At 40.9% G+C, this 16,431-nt stretch overlaps 1 protein-coding gene across 3 annotated transcripts in view; it reads left to right on the top strand.

Annotated features, from left to right (window-relative positions):
• Positions 1–16,431, top strand: part of LOC125272534 (zeta-sarcoglycan) — a 364,989-nt gene that overhangs the window by 306,538 nt on the left and 42,020 nt on the right. For all 3 annotated transcript variants that reach the window (XR_007185871.1, XM_048197425.1, XM_048197424.1), the window contains exon 6: positions 82–154. Coding sequence is in view for 2 of the 3 variants with exons in the window: in XM_048197425.1 (XP_048053382.1) it covers positions 82–154 (73 nt within the window). In the remaining variant the exon portion in view is untranslated. The remainder of the gene's footprint in view (positions 1–81; positions 155–16,431) is intronic.

Below are 16,431 nucleotides of genomic sequence, written 5' to 3'. Positions count from 1 at the left end.
TAGTATTTTTTTTTTTTCAACATGGTTCTAATTCAACCATATGACTTGCCATTCTCTCTGTTTTTCTCTTTATCTCTCTAGGCAACGAGGGAGTTGTGTTTAGTCATTCAGTGGAAACGCCACACGTTCGAGCTGAACCATTCCAAGACCTGAAGTAAGGCATGCTTTCTTAATCTACCACATTATCATTCAATGTGCGAATCACACTGAGAACCACAGAGGGGTGGGGGAGAGCTAGAACATGAGAAAAAAGAAAGGGACAAGACACAGAAGGATAGACGAAAGTCATAAAACATGAACTTAATGAATGCCCACTTCCTAATTGTCCATACAAGCTTTATATCCTCAATATTCAGTGACAAACTGTCCCATTCACACTCTGTTATGAGAAAGAGGACGCGACCTGTCTGACACGCCCAATCCATCACCGGTGGATCAGCCAATCAGATTGATCTAATCTCTTCAGTCTGCATTAGTCGATATCTGATTGGATGTCCAATAGGACACTAACACGTCCCGAAGCTTCTCACTCCTCCAAACTCCGACATTATCGCTACAGGAAATGATGTAGCGCTATGATGGATGGAGTCACTTTAAGTGCAAGTAGGCAGGTTACTGAGGGGAACTGAGAGCTTTTACCGCCCAGTTTGGTTTGATGGAGCGCTGCTGGGTGCTTTCCAATCACTTATGAACTCGCTTAATGCAAATGCACCAGGATCAAATCTACTTTCATCGTTAGAAAAATTGGGGAAAGGATTGGGTTAATGGAGGCATGGTGACGTCTTATACTAGACTTTCAGCTTTCAGTGGGAGTGTTGTCACTTTTTAGTTCCATTTCTTATTTTAATGGAAAACATTACCAGGACTTGACCCATTAAGGAGTCAAGGTTTGGCAAGTTAGCATGGTTCACTTAGCCCCTGCTGGTAACTACACCATCGTGTAAAATCTTTGGCATCTTTCTCTATTTACAGCTGTAACCATGTATAAACTTTCTGCTGTTTTTATAAACCAGTGGCCTAAACCAGAAGTCTTCTACAGAGGGTCTTCAGCATTACTGCAGGGGTCAGACACAAAAAATAATAATAATCTAAAGCGAGAAGCTAAAGTTCAGATATATATAGTAGCTAGGAGAAGTTGTCACAGTTCTTCAAAAAATGTAGGCTTTAGTCTCAGCTGCTTCTGTTTATTCATGTAATCCCAGACTTAATCAATGATTAAATGAGATCAAATTTAATCAATGTAATCCCAGACTTAATCAATGATTAAGTAAGATCAGATTTTTGTGTGGGCCATACCGTCTGTTGTTGGACTCCTTGTACATACAAAAATCTCTGTATTTGCAAAAGGAATGTTTGATCTAAAATTGCCATTTCCTACAGTAACTAAAAGCTAAGCATGTCTTACACTGTATCCTAACCAGACGCAACACTGTGACACACGATGAAAGGTATCTTTTCCATGTTAATCAGGGTCTTTGTCCTAATCAGCCGTGACTGCAATACACAACGAGCGACAGGAGATTCTATTTTAGAAACAGTTTCTACAACGTCACGGCTAGAACAACAACATACAAAGTATGACAATGATAATCTCAGGTACTGATTAATTTAATGTGAGTTTGAATATCATTTTGCATAACCTTTATAGCCTTGCTGAGAGTGACAATGGATAATTCACCTCAGATCTTGAAAATAAAGGAAATGATAAATTTCATACAGTGAACTCTGTGTGAATTCATGTGGGGAAGAATGATATTCGGAAAGAGCAGTCAGAACTCCTTAAGAAGGATTTCAGTGAACTTTTTGAAACTTGCAAAATTCAGCTGTTCATCAGTGGACCCTTCCCAACAAGAGGGCCCCAGTGAACCCAGTGTGCCTATAGCTTTCTCTATATCTTTTCTCTTAAAGGGTTAGTTCACCCAAAAATTAAATTTCTGCTGTTAATTACTCACCCTCATCCATCCACACCCGTAAGACCTTCGTTTATCTTCAGAACACAAATTAAGATATTTTTGATGAAATCCGAGAGGTGTATGACTCGCCCATAGACAACAATATAATCACCACTTTCAAGGTCCAGAAAGGTACTACAGAAAGACACCAAGTCATTATTTTTGTTTTGTTTTTGCGCACACAAAGTATTCTCGTCACATCATAAAATTAAGGTTGAGTTAATTTTTAACAATGTCTTTAGTATCTTTCTGGACCTTGAAAGTGGTGATTATATTGCTGATTATATATAGATGAACGAAGTTCTTACGGGTGTGGAACGACATGAGGGTGAGTAATTAACCACAGAATTTTCATTTTTGGGTGAACTAACCCTTTAAGTGATAGAAATTCTGAAGTCTGATTTATACTTCTGCATCGGTCATGTTGATTATCAAGGCAAAAAAGAAGAAGCAGCTTGTCAGGTATGTTGTCAGAGAAGTCAAATAGGCAATCACTTTTGTTGCAGCTTGATTGCGCGTGTCCAGGGCTTGACATTAACTTTTTTGCTCACCAGCCAATTTGGCTAGAGGTTTTCCAAAGTTACTAGCCACTCAGCATTTTCACTGGCCACAATTTTGCTGTTGGGAAATTACATTTTATATGATTAAAGTTTACTCTGGCATGCTTAAATTACTTGATTTTGAGTCATTTTACTTGATTTACAAGATTTAAAACCCTTTCAAACTTACAAATGCAGATTGACCACCCAAATCAAGACTATACATCAGGTATGTACAGTTATTTTTGTAAGGTTATATAAAAAGAACAAAGAAGCAAATTACAGATAGTAATTTAATTTTTTTTTTTTTTTTTTTTTCAGATACATATGTTTATTTAGCATACATGTATACATGTATTTTTACATTTTTTTGATGTTTGATTAACATTAATGACAGACAATTTATTTGGGGGCTGCTGAATGCATTTACGTCATATACTGACACATATCCAGTTTTTACCCACCTGTTTACGTCCACTTAGCCGTAAGCCATAGCCGACTGTATTCATGTGAGATACTCCACACGATGCATTTTGACATCTGTGTGTGCGTGTATTCAGGCGCAAGGAGAACTGAATCGCGAGCGCTTCTGTTGTGTCATTTAGCGTGATTCCGCCTATCCCACCTTCACTAACCACAAGTTAATCGATAAAGAATTGTGACTGAATTGTAATTTTGTGATACGACGAGCTTGGCTACTTTTCATTTGGCTGTAGGCTGAAATTAGCCAAAGTGGCTAGTGGGAGCGGCTGTCTTACCCGCCACAGCTGAAATCTACCCGCATTTTGCAGGTTGGCGGGTGTTAATGTCAAGCCCCGCGCGTGTCCCATGAAACAGAGCATAGCGAGTGAAGGTGCGGTCACACTGCACTTTTCTTTTCATTGACTTCCATTCAAACGCATGTGAATGCATCAGACTGGAAACGCAAACTCGTGCAAAAAATTTTGCATTTCGCTGCGTTCCAAAGTTCAAGTTTGGTGAACTCTGACCTGCGAATTCGCATCACGTGAAGACGTTGCGACCAGTAGAAGATCGATTCGTCACGGCATGACCTCTTGGCTGAATTAAAAGAATTATATTTTTGCAGTAAAGTCGAGTAGGTTATATATTTTTACATTTTGAATGTATTACTTTGAGTTGTGTGTTGAATTCACATTTATAAAAGAGACGCTGTAGACCGTGACGTCATATCACGACCGTTACAGCATCCGAAGAAATTTCGCACGTTCAAAGTCTAGTGTGACCGCCCCATTTTTTCATTCCTATGGAAGTTGAAAATGCTCAGTCTTCTCCGTTTTTTTTTGACCTGAGAGAGGGTTCTAGCAGACCAGTCTCAGCACTCGCAGTCCTCGTAGAATTGACACGTTACATTTTAGAAGAGGTGTACGTCAGGCTACGTCATGGCTATGTCGTAGCTACGCCATACACTCAATGCAGAAATATAAATCAGCCTTAAGGACTTCTCAAATCGTCCAGCAAACTCATCTAATCTGCTGCCTATCAATCAGAGATTGCTGTTGGGACAAAAACTGATACTGTTAAGTTAGCACTTTTAAACATCCGCTAGGCTAGATGACAGTTGCAGTGCAACAGTCCTTATTGAAAAAGCCCATCCTACCTTTACATTTATAAGTGTCTTCGGAGCTGTAAGGAGATGATGTCTATCAATTCAAGCAAGTGTCATTTTGTAATTACTTGTCCTTTGAATGTCTGAGTATAGTGTTAAAAGTTGTTCTACGCATATTATTGGTCATTACAGTATTTACAGGCCTCCGAAAAAGCCTTCATTGACAATTTTACAGAACTGTTATCAGTAATCTCCTATGAGTTTGACTGTTTTGCTGTTGCTGAAGATTTTAACATTCACATTGACAATGCTGAATCCAGTACTGCAAAATAACTCATAACTGTTCTTAACACTTTTGATCTGACTCAGCATGTACATGGACCCACACACAATCGTGGGCACCCTCTGGATTTACTTATCAGTAAGGGTCTAAACATTTCATCCACTGTTATTAAGGACGTCTGTCTGATTATTTCATGTGTTTTTTTTTTTTTTTTTTGTTATATCGATCTCTCCTGCCTGTTTCTGTCAAAAAGAAATACATAAATGAGAACACTACTGTGCTATTTATGAAGGCTATTTCTTTGACACCAAGCATATCTGCAGATTTTGTTGATTTTCTCCTTGATTCTATTGACTCAAATGTTGAGAATGATATTCATTGACATTGCTCCTGTGGAAGTCAGGAAGAAGACTGGCAGACCTAAAGCACCTTGGAGAAACACAAAAGCAGTTCAAAGTATGAAAAGAAAATGAAGAAAAGCAGAGCACATGTGGTGGAAGACAAGACAGCTTTTATGCTTTCTATGTGGAACCAGGCACAGCTAGACAGACCTTCTTTTCGAACATTATAAACCGCAACTTAAACAACACCCGCTCACTTTTTGCAACTGTAGAGAGACTAACAAACCCACCAAGTCCCAGTGAACTGCTCTCTGAAAAAAAAGTACAATGAGTTTGCGTTCTTTTTTTTTCTGAGAAGATCAATAAAAACAGAAAGGCGATCAGCATGTCCTCGTCTAGCGCTGAGATCAGAAGCGACCACGACTTCAGAAATTAGTCTGATTTTGATGGTTGATGGTAAAATCTTGGAGGAAACTTTACAGCATCTTAAGACAGACCTTGACACTCCCACATTTTTTTTTTCCCCAAAACTGTGTTTAACCATTTATAAGCAGATCTTGTAGAAGTGGTAAAAGCCACACTTCTTTCTGGTACTTTTCCAATGTCAAATTAATTTAAATCAATGTCTTCCTATTGTCATGTCTTGTCTTGTTTTGGTATTGTTTCATGTTCACAGTTTATAGTTTGTTTTCATTGTTATGCTTTTTTGTTTTGCCATGTGTTTTGTGTCATGTGATTCCATTGCCTTCATGTGTTCATGTCATGTGCTTCCCCTGTCTCATGTGTCATGTTCTGATTGGTTGGTTTTGTCATGCGATTTCAGTTCTGTCTTTCCATTGGTCCATCGTCTTCATTGTTCACAGGTGTTCCTTGTTTGTCATTAGTCCCTTTGTATAAATAGCCCTCATGTTTTATTGTACTCTTGTCTAGCTTTGTTTATGTAACCTGCTATGGTGAGTGTTATTGTTTATAGTCAAGTCAAGTCAAGTCAAGTCAAGTCAAGTCAAGTCAAGTCAAGTCAAGTCAAGTCAAGTCTAAGTTTTTGTTTTTGTTTTTGTTCATGTTTGGTATTTTGGATCACTTCAATAAAACTGCACTTGGGTTCAAAACTACGCTCACCTTCAGTGGACTTCATCCCTTCCGTTACACCTATGCACTTGTTGATTTATTTTATGTTTTTTTTTTTTTTTTTTTTCTAAATCCCTTTAAAGCTGTAAAGCACTTTGAATTACTATTGTGTATACAATATAAATAAATATAAATAAACTAGCCTTGCCTTGCCTATGACAAAGATTGTTTTAGTCACTCAGTATGTATTTTTACTCATGTTAAAAAGGTGTAATATTTACAAATTTGATTATTTGATTTGATTTCATTGTGAGTACAGTGTGCTTGCAGAGAGACACCGCCCACACACTTTTCTGATTGGCTGTGATTTTTTTTTTTTTTTTTTTTTTTTTTTTTTTTGATATTGTTGCATCTAGTAGTTATATCTGTTGTGGACATACAAATTGCTTGTTGCTGGAAACAACACATTGCTTGTGGTTAGGACATGGTGTTTGTCTTAAAATAAATATTTTTGTTACGCAAGACTTGCATCATACTGTATTCAGTACTGTGCTTTGTCTCCCTGTCCACCAAGGGGTCTTTGACCTTTCACAGTAAATGTTCCTAGTAATAAATAAATAATATTTCATAGTTTTGAAATTTTACCAATAAATCCACATTTTTGCTTTCTCAGTTATGTTGTAAAAAAAAAAAAAAAAAAGACAGGAAATTGGACAGATAAACAGCACTTCTGTAATTTCAACCCAATCTTCAGTCTGTTTCACGTGAGAAAATAGACACATTGATTGTGAAGTAATGCCACAGTGAAAATCTGCAGATAATCGGAACATTTATCATGACTCCTTCACTATCTTTCATCTCTCTCTTCCTCCCTCACCATGAATTTCTGGTTGTTGTCTTCAGAAAAATTCCGACATCCTTCCCTGACCTGTGTGCATTAACATTTTTTTTCAGCATTTTGTGGGGATTAATATGTTATTACACGCTTTACGCGTTTCACTTCACTCTCGCCCCCATTAATTTGCAAATCGGAAGCACGAAACATATAAATCAAGTTCACTTTCTTCTAATTATTGTTTTATCGAAGTGTGCTCATTACCACCGAGCTTAACAGCCAATTGAAATGAGCCTACATAATGAGTTATGGGTTAGCTTTATGACGTCCTTGGTGTATGGAACTTTTTGTGAACGAATGTTTGTCGAGTTTTTTACTCTGTCATCTCTAAATCTTCCTCTTTCTGTCTCAGTGTTTCTGTTCCTCTTAGAGTTCAGAATTACGCAGTTAAAGTAAATGGAACATGTAATGACTTAATAGAGTCTATTAAAGGCTAATGTCTTATAATATGGTCTCACCGACAGGGTTCAATTGCATCCTGTTGATATACTTTCTCACAAGTTCCTCAGCTGGAGTTGGTCAGACCACCTTCAAAGTAACACTTGAGAGTAGGGACTTTTTATAAGCTAATCATTTTTGCAAGCTTTTTGTACATGTGTGCTTGTAACAAGGCTTTGATGAATGAGAACTCACACTTTTGATAAAACATTTGTCGCTTTACTTTGAGGATAAAATATGTATGCGTTAGAGCTTAATGCATTTTTGGTAATGCTAATTTATCGAGTAATTTATCATTCTTTTCTGTAAAGAAATTTTCTCACCCTTATGTCGTTCCAAACTTGTATGCATTTCTTTCTTCAGAACATAAAAGAAGATATTTCGAAGGATGTCGGTAACAACAATTGGTTATTCTTATTTTTTTTTTTTTTTAATAGCCCACTTTAGGCATTCTAACTGTAAATAACTTTGCAACTACATGTCAACTAACTCATTAATTTGCAAGTACATGTCAAATAACTGTCATTAGACTATTAGTAGACTGTTAAATTAGGGTTAGGATTAGTAGAATAAGTTGATGTGTACTTGCAAAGTAACTTATAGTCAGTAGAATGTCTGTTGAGGGACCATCTAAATAAAGTGCTAGCAGATATTAAGCAGACAGTCTACTAATACTCTAATGACTGGTAGCTGACATGTAGTTGCAAAGTTACTTATAGTTAGTAGAATGTCTTTCTTTCTTTCTTTCTTTCTTTCTTTCTTTCTTTCTTTCTTTCTTTCGAGGGCACAGCAGTGGCAGTTCTGACTCACTTACACTCCTATCTCACTCTATGTGCAATAAGACATGACCAAATGGGGAAAAAATAGTTTTTTTTTTTTTTTTTAGTCATTTTTGTCTCGTTAGTTACTATGACTTCAGATTTGTTAATCTTTGTCCATCTGTTCCTGTTTAGTTCCCTCATTTACTATGTGTATACTCCCTGTTCTGTTCAGTCCTTTATTGGTTATTGTTTTGTGTATGTGGACTTCTTCTTGTGAGTCACCAGTAAAGTATATTTTGATGTGTTATCCAGTGTTTACCCTCTGCATTCCTTGAGCGTTACAGAATAACCGACCTCTCAAAAATGAGACAAAGAAAATGGACTCCCCAGCGCTTCGACGACTCCTCCTTCCCAAGAACCGAAAGTGGCTGGGGTACTTGGCCTGGATGCTCCGGAACAGAGGCTTTTCCCTCACAGCCAGCAAGCCCGAGGCACCCACTGAGATCTTACAGGAACCAGAGCCGGATAACATCAAAGCTCTGGAGTCAACACAAGCGGGTCAGTCCACCTCAGAGCCAGGAGCAGACCTAGACCTGATAGATCTGTGGTGCGCGGATCAAGTCCCCACCTTCAAGTCTTCGTCTTCCTCGCCAGTCCTGTCCAGAAATTACCTTCTTCTGCCTGTATCCCTGCCTGACTTCCTGTTCCCAGCAGCACCTCAGGCCTCCAGGCCCATGTCTCCACCTCGGCCTGTCAGCCCATTGCCATCGTCTTGTCTCACCGCTCCTTCGTCACCTCCATGGCGCGTCTGCCTTGAGACTCCGCTGGGCTCCCTCGTCACTCCAGGTTGGCCTCCGACGGTCAACGCCCAGCTTCTGCCACAGAATTCCGCGATTCCAGCTGTGCCTACACCCTGCACCCCTATGGCGTCATCGGGCTCCTTCCTTCCTCTAACCTACTTATCGTCCTCACTAGCCCCATCGTCACCCCGGTCATCTGAGTCCCCGTCGCTGCCTCAGTCCCTTGAGTAAGCAGCTCAACCCCAGACTTTGATGTCGCCCAGGTCTGCCAGCCTGTCTGCTCCGTCGGTTCCTCCTCTCACCATGGTTCCACCTCCACCGATCGGTCCCAGGCTTCCATCCACCCCTTCAGTCAGGACTCCGCCCTAGATCCTCACACCATCAGCGCCAACATGGTGCCTGTGCCTACCTATCCCAGGCTACTATCCGTCACCAGCTCCACTCCCTCCACCGAAGCCTCTGCCCTCGTCCTTAACTTTTTCTGTCACTTCTGGAGAGAGGGCATATGTCACAGTTATGTTCCGTTTATTAATTTCTGTCATGTCTCTATGAGTTCTCATTAGTTACTATGGTTTCTGATTAGTTAGTCTTCGTCCAGCTGTTCCTGTTTAGTTCCCTCATTTACTATGTGTATTTATACTCCCTCTTCTGTTCAGTCGTTTGTCGGTTATAGTTTTGTGTATGTGGAGTACTTCTTGTGAGTCATCAGTAAAGTCTACTTCATTCCTCAATTAAGCGTTACATTATCATTATTATTTTATTTATTTTATGAAAAAGAAGAGCTTTAACATTTTTATAATACTTAATTTAGTGTTCTGTGTAAGTTTGGAGTATAACATGAGGGTGTGTAGATAATAACAGAATGTTCAGTTTAATTCAGTTAAAGGTCTGTCTTTATTGGGACTAACTAGACTAACACTTTTTTCTTACAAAAAAATGTTTTAGGAAGCTTTATGTGGGTGTGACACTTCTGATAGACTAAGTATTTTTAGAGTATATCACTTTTATTTCTGAATACAATACAAATTGTATTTGTTTTATTTTTTAAATGATATTTTTCTTCCACATACATTTTAATCCACCCTGTGTCTCAGGGCTTTTATTTAGACAGTTAAAAATGTTAACTTAAATGTGGGATCACGATTTACTTCACGATTCACGCTTAGCACTGACTTTGCTACAGCAAATGACTAATACTTGCTCAACTATTCATAACTTTTCTTTCTGTAGTCTTTCATTAAAATTTCACAGTCTCATGTAATTTGAAAGCATTAAAAAAGACGTGTAGCATTGATGTGCCACAGATCTTATATAATCCTGCACACTGTTTTAATTTCTTTTGTGATGCTGAGATGCTAGTCTGGAGTTCTGACAAATATCTGGCTAAATATTTGAATTAACTGAATTACTGAAACCATATGCACATCTAAGTATATTTTTCTTTTTTTGTTTGACTTTTAAGATCATTGCAATAGTTATTAATTATTTAAAGGAATAGCTCTACATTAAGAGAATGTCATTTTCAATTTTGAGTAACTTTCCTTTAGTTAAATGCTTGTGCTGCTATTTGAATAACTTGATCTTCTAATATAAATATATATATAATATATATTCTAATATATATATATATATATATATATATATATATATATAGTAGATAATGGAGTAGTATCTGATTCATTGAGAACAGTGTAACAGTGATAAAACTAAAGTTTTGATTGCTATGTATTAAAAAAAAAAAAAAAAAAATTGCTGGAACACTATTCCAATCAGCAGCTACTGGCTTTCCATCTTTTATTCTTCTTGGCACAATTCTGGTCATTTGCCTTCATTTGTTTAGTTTGATGCTCCTCTCTCAGTGCTGAGGTTTGAACTTGCCTCGGGCCCTCATTAATTAAACTGCAAATCTCAGACAAAGAAATATTACCACCATTTGAGACGGCTTGGATGGCCTCCATTTTCTAAGCACCACCTCTCTTTTTACTCACAACAATCCTCTCTTTCCAGACCTTTGTGTAGTCACTGTCAGCTCAGTTGGCATTGTTGAAGGCCAATGGACCAAGTTTAAGTAGACTGTAATAGCCTCGCTGTTGTTTTCCACCTCCCTTGCCCACCAGTAGGGTTTGGTCTTGCTGCTAATAGCTTAGCAGAGGGTGCCTAGGGTGAGAGTGCAACAGAGTCATATCATTAGCGATCAGTTAACTCTGCCAGCTAATGCAGGGTATAATAAGATGAGAATTAATCCAGATGCCCCAAAGCTGATGAGAGACTATGGGAGTTTTACTCGGATACCACACTCATCTAAAGCCAACGTGTACACTTCAGAAAAGAAAAAATAGAAAAAGAACAAAAATATATCAAACACTGTTTGTACTGCCACAAGCTGTGGTGTTTACTTTTAAATTGATGTTGAATTCTTCAGACCAATTATATTTAAAGAAAATTATATTCAATAAAAATAGAGATTTGAGAAAATAACTAGCCATCAAATCCTTTTTTAGCTAGTCCCTCCTAAAAGGGAGTGTGAGTTCAGCATAAATAACACAGGATGGAGTCTTTTTTTTTCCCCCCAGCATTTTATTCTTATGAAAAGTAGGTTTTGAGATTGAAGCTTCTGTCTGAAGGTTTTTAACAAGCAAACATCTTTGTTTGAAAGAAAAGCACCTCAGTGTCACGAGAGCACAACTGCCAGTCGTTCAGATCAATACTAGTGGGCTGCAGCTAAGAGTCACATCTTGAGGGAAGTGCATCAAACTTCTCTAGCCCTTTCACTTTGCAGTTAATTATTCCATCCAGAGAATAAAGATTCCGTCTTTATTTGACTGTGTGCTGGGATATTCTCTAAATGTTTTGATTTATTGTATAGGCAAATTTGCCACAGGCAGAACATTGTAATCAGGGGAATAAGGGGCAAAGACTGAACTGCAATTATGGATATTGACTCAAGTTGCAAATGATGCAGTCTAAACTTTATTTAATTTTGATATTCTATTTTTGCACCATTTGATCTGTCCAGTTTATTTTTATTATAAAAGGCATGCTTTTGTCATGATTTTGTCATGATTTGCCAGATGAACACTGTAATCGGAGAATAATAATGGGCAGAGCCTGACCTGCAAATGTGGATTCTGACTTAAGTTCCAACCTTTTTTTCTTAGTTTTTTTAGGCTACTCTGTTTATGTACCATTTAATCTAGCAAAACCAACTGTGGTTTCATTCAGCTTACACCGTGTCTTGCACCAGACACAAGCCATTATAATTAGTGATGTTGTCTGCACTGCATCCAGCATGGCGTGGTGCGACACAACAAATTCCCTATAAGCTGATAAATAAACTGATGCCCTGTTCTATTTGTGTACTCCGAATGCTTGCACTGCTTCTGACACGAAAAACAAATAGATTTGCAACCGTTGCTTTGCTACATCCAGTGTAGACCATAGACTAAAAAAAAAAAAAAAAGGCAGCATGTCTCAGCTTCTATCCACTGTAAAAAAATGAAGCCAAAACATTCCAGTAACGGTCATTGCCGATTATGTCGTTTGCAGCCCCAGTCTTCACAGTATTGAACCTGAGTTGGAACCACAGCATCAAGGTCCCGCCCACACTCCCACTCCCGCAGACTCAATCGCAAGCACAGCTGTCAATCATGACATTGCACTATGTTTTTATAGCATCAAATAACTAACTAAAACCAAACTTAATGTGAAAACAAACACTTGTACATATTTATGCTTGATAAGAACTACCTAAAATAACAGAAACCATCTTTGGAGAAAAAAAAAAAAAAAAAATTGAAGTATAATTGGATTATTTAGTTTGGCTTGTGTCCCATTTGATTACATGGAGAGAGTAGGGTTTAACCCTTAAATTCATGAAAGTTTCGCCAATCATTATTACATATTTGGGTCTTTAGAGACCCAGATCTATATTTAACATGGATGGATCTCTGCCTTTTGCAATAATATAAAACTCTCCTGATATTAGAGTAACAATTACAGAAGAATAAAACAAAGCATATTTTGTTACTGTTACAGATCCCTTGTTCCCCTGGACTCCATATCCCATGATCCTCCTGTTCTCCACACCTGCACTCACTTCCCTCGTCAGTTCCTCATCATCACGGATCACCTGCACCTGGACTCTATTGTCAGCACTCCCCATATAATGCACTCACTCCCTGCACTCCTTGTCCGTTCTCTGTTTTGTTAAGATGTATGTTTGGTGATCTCTGCCTTCTGTTTAATAAATGTATTGTTTGTATTGTGGAAATCCGTATCAGCCTCATCTCTACACCAGCGTACGTAACAGAAGAACGGACCCTATAAAGCAACGGGATTTTCCACAAAGGAAAGACATGGAGACTTTCTCCAGCTACCTGGCTCCTACTCCTCCACTGCCTCCCACAACTCTGTCAGCTGGCGATCGGCTCATCGGGCTCCTACAGGTGGGTCGTTCGCTGGAAAGGTATGTGGAGGAGTTCGTTGAGCTTGCTTCCTTGTCTGACTGGCCTGAAGCATGTTTGATCTCTCTGTTTCTGGATGGACTAGATGATGACACCATCCGTTTTGGTGAACCCGATTACCGATTCTCCTTAAGCGAAACTATAAATTCCATTTTATGGTTAAATGACTCCAAATTCGTAGTTGATTGGGTTCAGGATGGGTGTCTGTCTCTAGTCCATCCAGAAACATGGTTGGCCGGGCCAGTCAGTCAGCCACCATCTTCCTCCGCATACCCCTCCAGCGAACTTCCGGCCTGTCCCGTGCTGGACCCACATTCCTCTACTGGGCCCAGAAAGCGGAGGAGGAGGAAGAAAGCCGCTCCAGTCTCTCCAGAGCCCGCTCCAGTCTCTCCAGAGCCCGCTCCAGTCTCTCCAGAGCCCGCTCCAGTATCTCCAGAGCCCGCTCCAGCCCTTTCCGAGCCTGCAGCTCCAACCCTGTGCGAGCCACCAAGTGAGGTGGCCTGGCTTATAGACTTTTGGACCAAGCCAAGTTCTCCAGTCTCCGCCGAGCCAAGTTCTCCAGTCTCCGCCGAGCCAAGTTCTCCAGTCTCCGCCGAGCCAAGTTCTCCAGTCTCCGCCGAGCCAAGTTCTCCAGTCTCCGCCGAGCCAAGTTCTCCAGTCTCCGCCGAGCCAAGTTCTCCAGTCTCCGCCGCCGAGCCAAGTTCTCCAGTCTCCGCCGCCGAGCCAGTATCTCCAGTCTCCGCCTCCGAGCAAGCAGCGCCAGTCTCCGCCTCCGAGCAAGCAGCGCCAGTCTCCGCCTCCGAGCAAGCAGCGCCAGTCTCCGCCTCCGAGCAAGCAGCGCCAGTCTCCGCCTCCGAGCAAGCCACCCCCATGAACTGTGTTTTTGAACCCTCCAGCCTAAAGACTGTTTTCCCTCCCTGCCTCCCTCTCCCGCCTCCGCCCATATGTCTCTTCACTGCACCTCCACCTCAAGCCCCCTCGCCCAGACCTCCACCTCGGACCTCTGGGCGATTACCTACACCCTGGCTCCAACCTCCCTCGTCTCCACCATGGCCCATCAGTCCACTAGTCTCACCAGTCTCCATCCTGCCCCCGTTCACACCTTGTTCGTTCGTCAGCCTGCCCTCACTTCTGGACTGCACTCCTCCGTCTTCGCTCCGTCCCTCCGTCCCTCAGCTCCAGTTGGCCTCCTCACTCCCCCTGGTGTTCACTTTGTTGTCTGTCGTCCTTATTCAACTGCGGCCTTCTGGAGCCCCGGCTGCGCTTCGGTCGGCGGAGCCGCTGGTTCTGCCATCTCCCGCCGGTCCTTCAGCGCCGCCTGGGCTCAACGGCTGGAAGGTTTCGGTTCCTGACCCGCCATGGCTGCCCACGGCTCCTGACCCGCCATGGCTGCCCACGGCTCCTGACCCGCCATGGCTGCCCACGGCTCCTGACCCGCCATGGTGTTTGAGCCTGCCCTGGAGACCTCCACTCCAGTCTACTCCTCCCCTGCTCCGGTTTGAGGTCTCCAGGGCGCCCGCCCCCCTCCCGGTTGTTACATCTATGGCGCGAGGACGCGCCTACCGGGAGGGGGAGGTACTGTTACAGATCCCTTGTTCCCCTGGACTCCATATCCCATGATCCTCCTGTTCTCCACACCTGCACTCACTTCCCTCGTCAGTTCCTCATCATCACGGATCACCTGCACCTGGACTCTATTGTCAGCACTCCCCATATAATGCACTCACTCCCTGCACTCCTTGTCCGTTCTCTGTTTTGTTAAGATGTATGTTTGGTGATCTCTGCCTTCTGTTTAATAAATGTATTGTTCGTATTGTGGAAATCCGTATCAGCCTCATCTCTACACCAGCGTACGTAACAGTTACCTTTTAGAGCTTGGAAGGGTTCGGTTTGAGCAACATCACTGTCCTCGTCATAGCTTATTTCCCAGTACATTCAGCATCTGGCTCATATTCACGATCTCAAACATATTCTCAAACTATCATTTTCAACATCTTCAAAATCAATATTTTTATTGCTGACAGCATCTTCACCAGATCCACCATCAACTGACAGTGCCACTAAAATTTGATTGCGTTCAGTACTTGCTCTGCAGTAAATCATTTCAAGATCATACTTCCTATTCTTTTGTTTTCTGCCTGCAGTAACTATGAGTGAAACGTCATTTCATCATTGTGTATCAGACATTGCCACCTTGTGGAATAAAGGTGAAATGCACTTATTCAGTCATCAAAGATTTAATTATTGTTGTGCAGAAAATATATACTTAAACTGTTACACACCTCTGGTCGTTAGCGAGCCTATACCATTTTTTTTTTTTTTTTTTTACAAAAAATTAATGGGAAAACAGGCATTCTTTTATAATTTTATAATTTTACTTTTTTATATTGTTTATAATGAATTGATTAAGGAATACTAAGAAGGTTGATGTCTAACTTTAAAAAATTAATGAGGAGGAGGGTAGTGAATGATGTCCCGGGTCACTAAAGACCCAAGGTATGCGTTTAAGGATTAAGATGTATATACTGCAGCTAGCCACCATTGAAATGCTTTGGCTTCACTTTTCAGGACTTGTGCAGCACACTTGATGTAGACCATCTCAAGCTGTTGTGGTGAAAATAACTGTCGCACCCGTTGTAGACACGGTGTTAGAATCAATGAGGATGCGGGATTTAACAGAAGAATTTGGCAGGGCTGAATCCAATTCCAATAAAGCCACCACTTACTGTGGTTAACATCTGCTGACTAACACTAAATGTTAAAAAATACGTCCACCTAGCACTTGTTTTCAAAGACATAAACTCGGTTCCAATGTGGGATCTCACTTTCTACTGTGCACATACTGTAGGCAGCCACTGTACCTTCAAAGGCAGCATCCTGACAGAAAAGAAACCTTCAAAGAGTTGAATTTTCTCATGGGCAGGAATTCACACAGGCAGCACACAAGTAGCACTTCATGTGAAACACATTATACTTACAGTAATTAACACACACAATGGATTCCAATTTTCATGTGGCTGAGCTAACAACTTGATACAAATAAATGCATAACATGCAGATGAAATAAAATTGTTTTAATTAGATGATGATTGGAGCCCTCAGCTCCAGCCGCCGCCGAGCCAGCCACCCCCCATGAACTGTGTTTTTTGAACCCTCCAGCCTAAAGACTGTTTTCCCTCCCTGTCTCCCTCTCCCGCCTCCGCCCATATGTCTCTTCACTGCACCTCCACCTCAAGCCCCCTCGCCCAGACCTCCACCTCGGACCTCTGGGCGATTACCTACACCCTGGCTCCAACCTCCCTCGTCTCCACCATGGCCCATCAG

Source organism: Megalobrama amblycephala, linkage group LG7 (genome assembly GCF_018812025.1).
Source record: "Megalobrama amblycephala isolate DHTTF-2021 linkage group LG7, ASM1881202v1, whole genome shotgun sequence".
In the NCBI taxonomy this organism is placed as follows: Eukaryota; Metazoa; Chordata; class Actinopteri; order Cypriniformes; family Xenocyprididae; genus Megalobrama; species Megalobrama amblycephala.
Note: the sequence above shows the minus strand (reverse complement) of the source record. Positions and strands in the feature narration are given on the sequence as shown.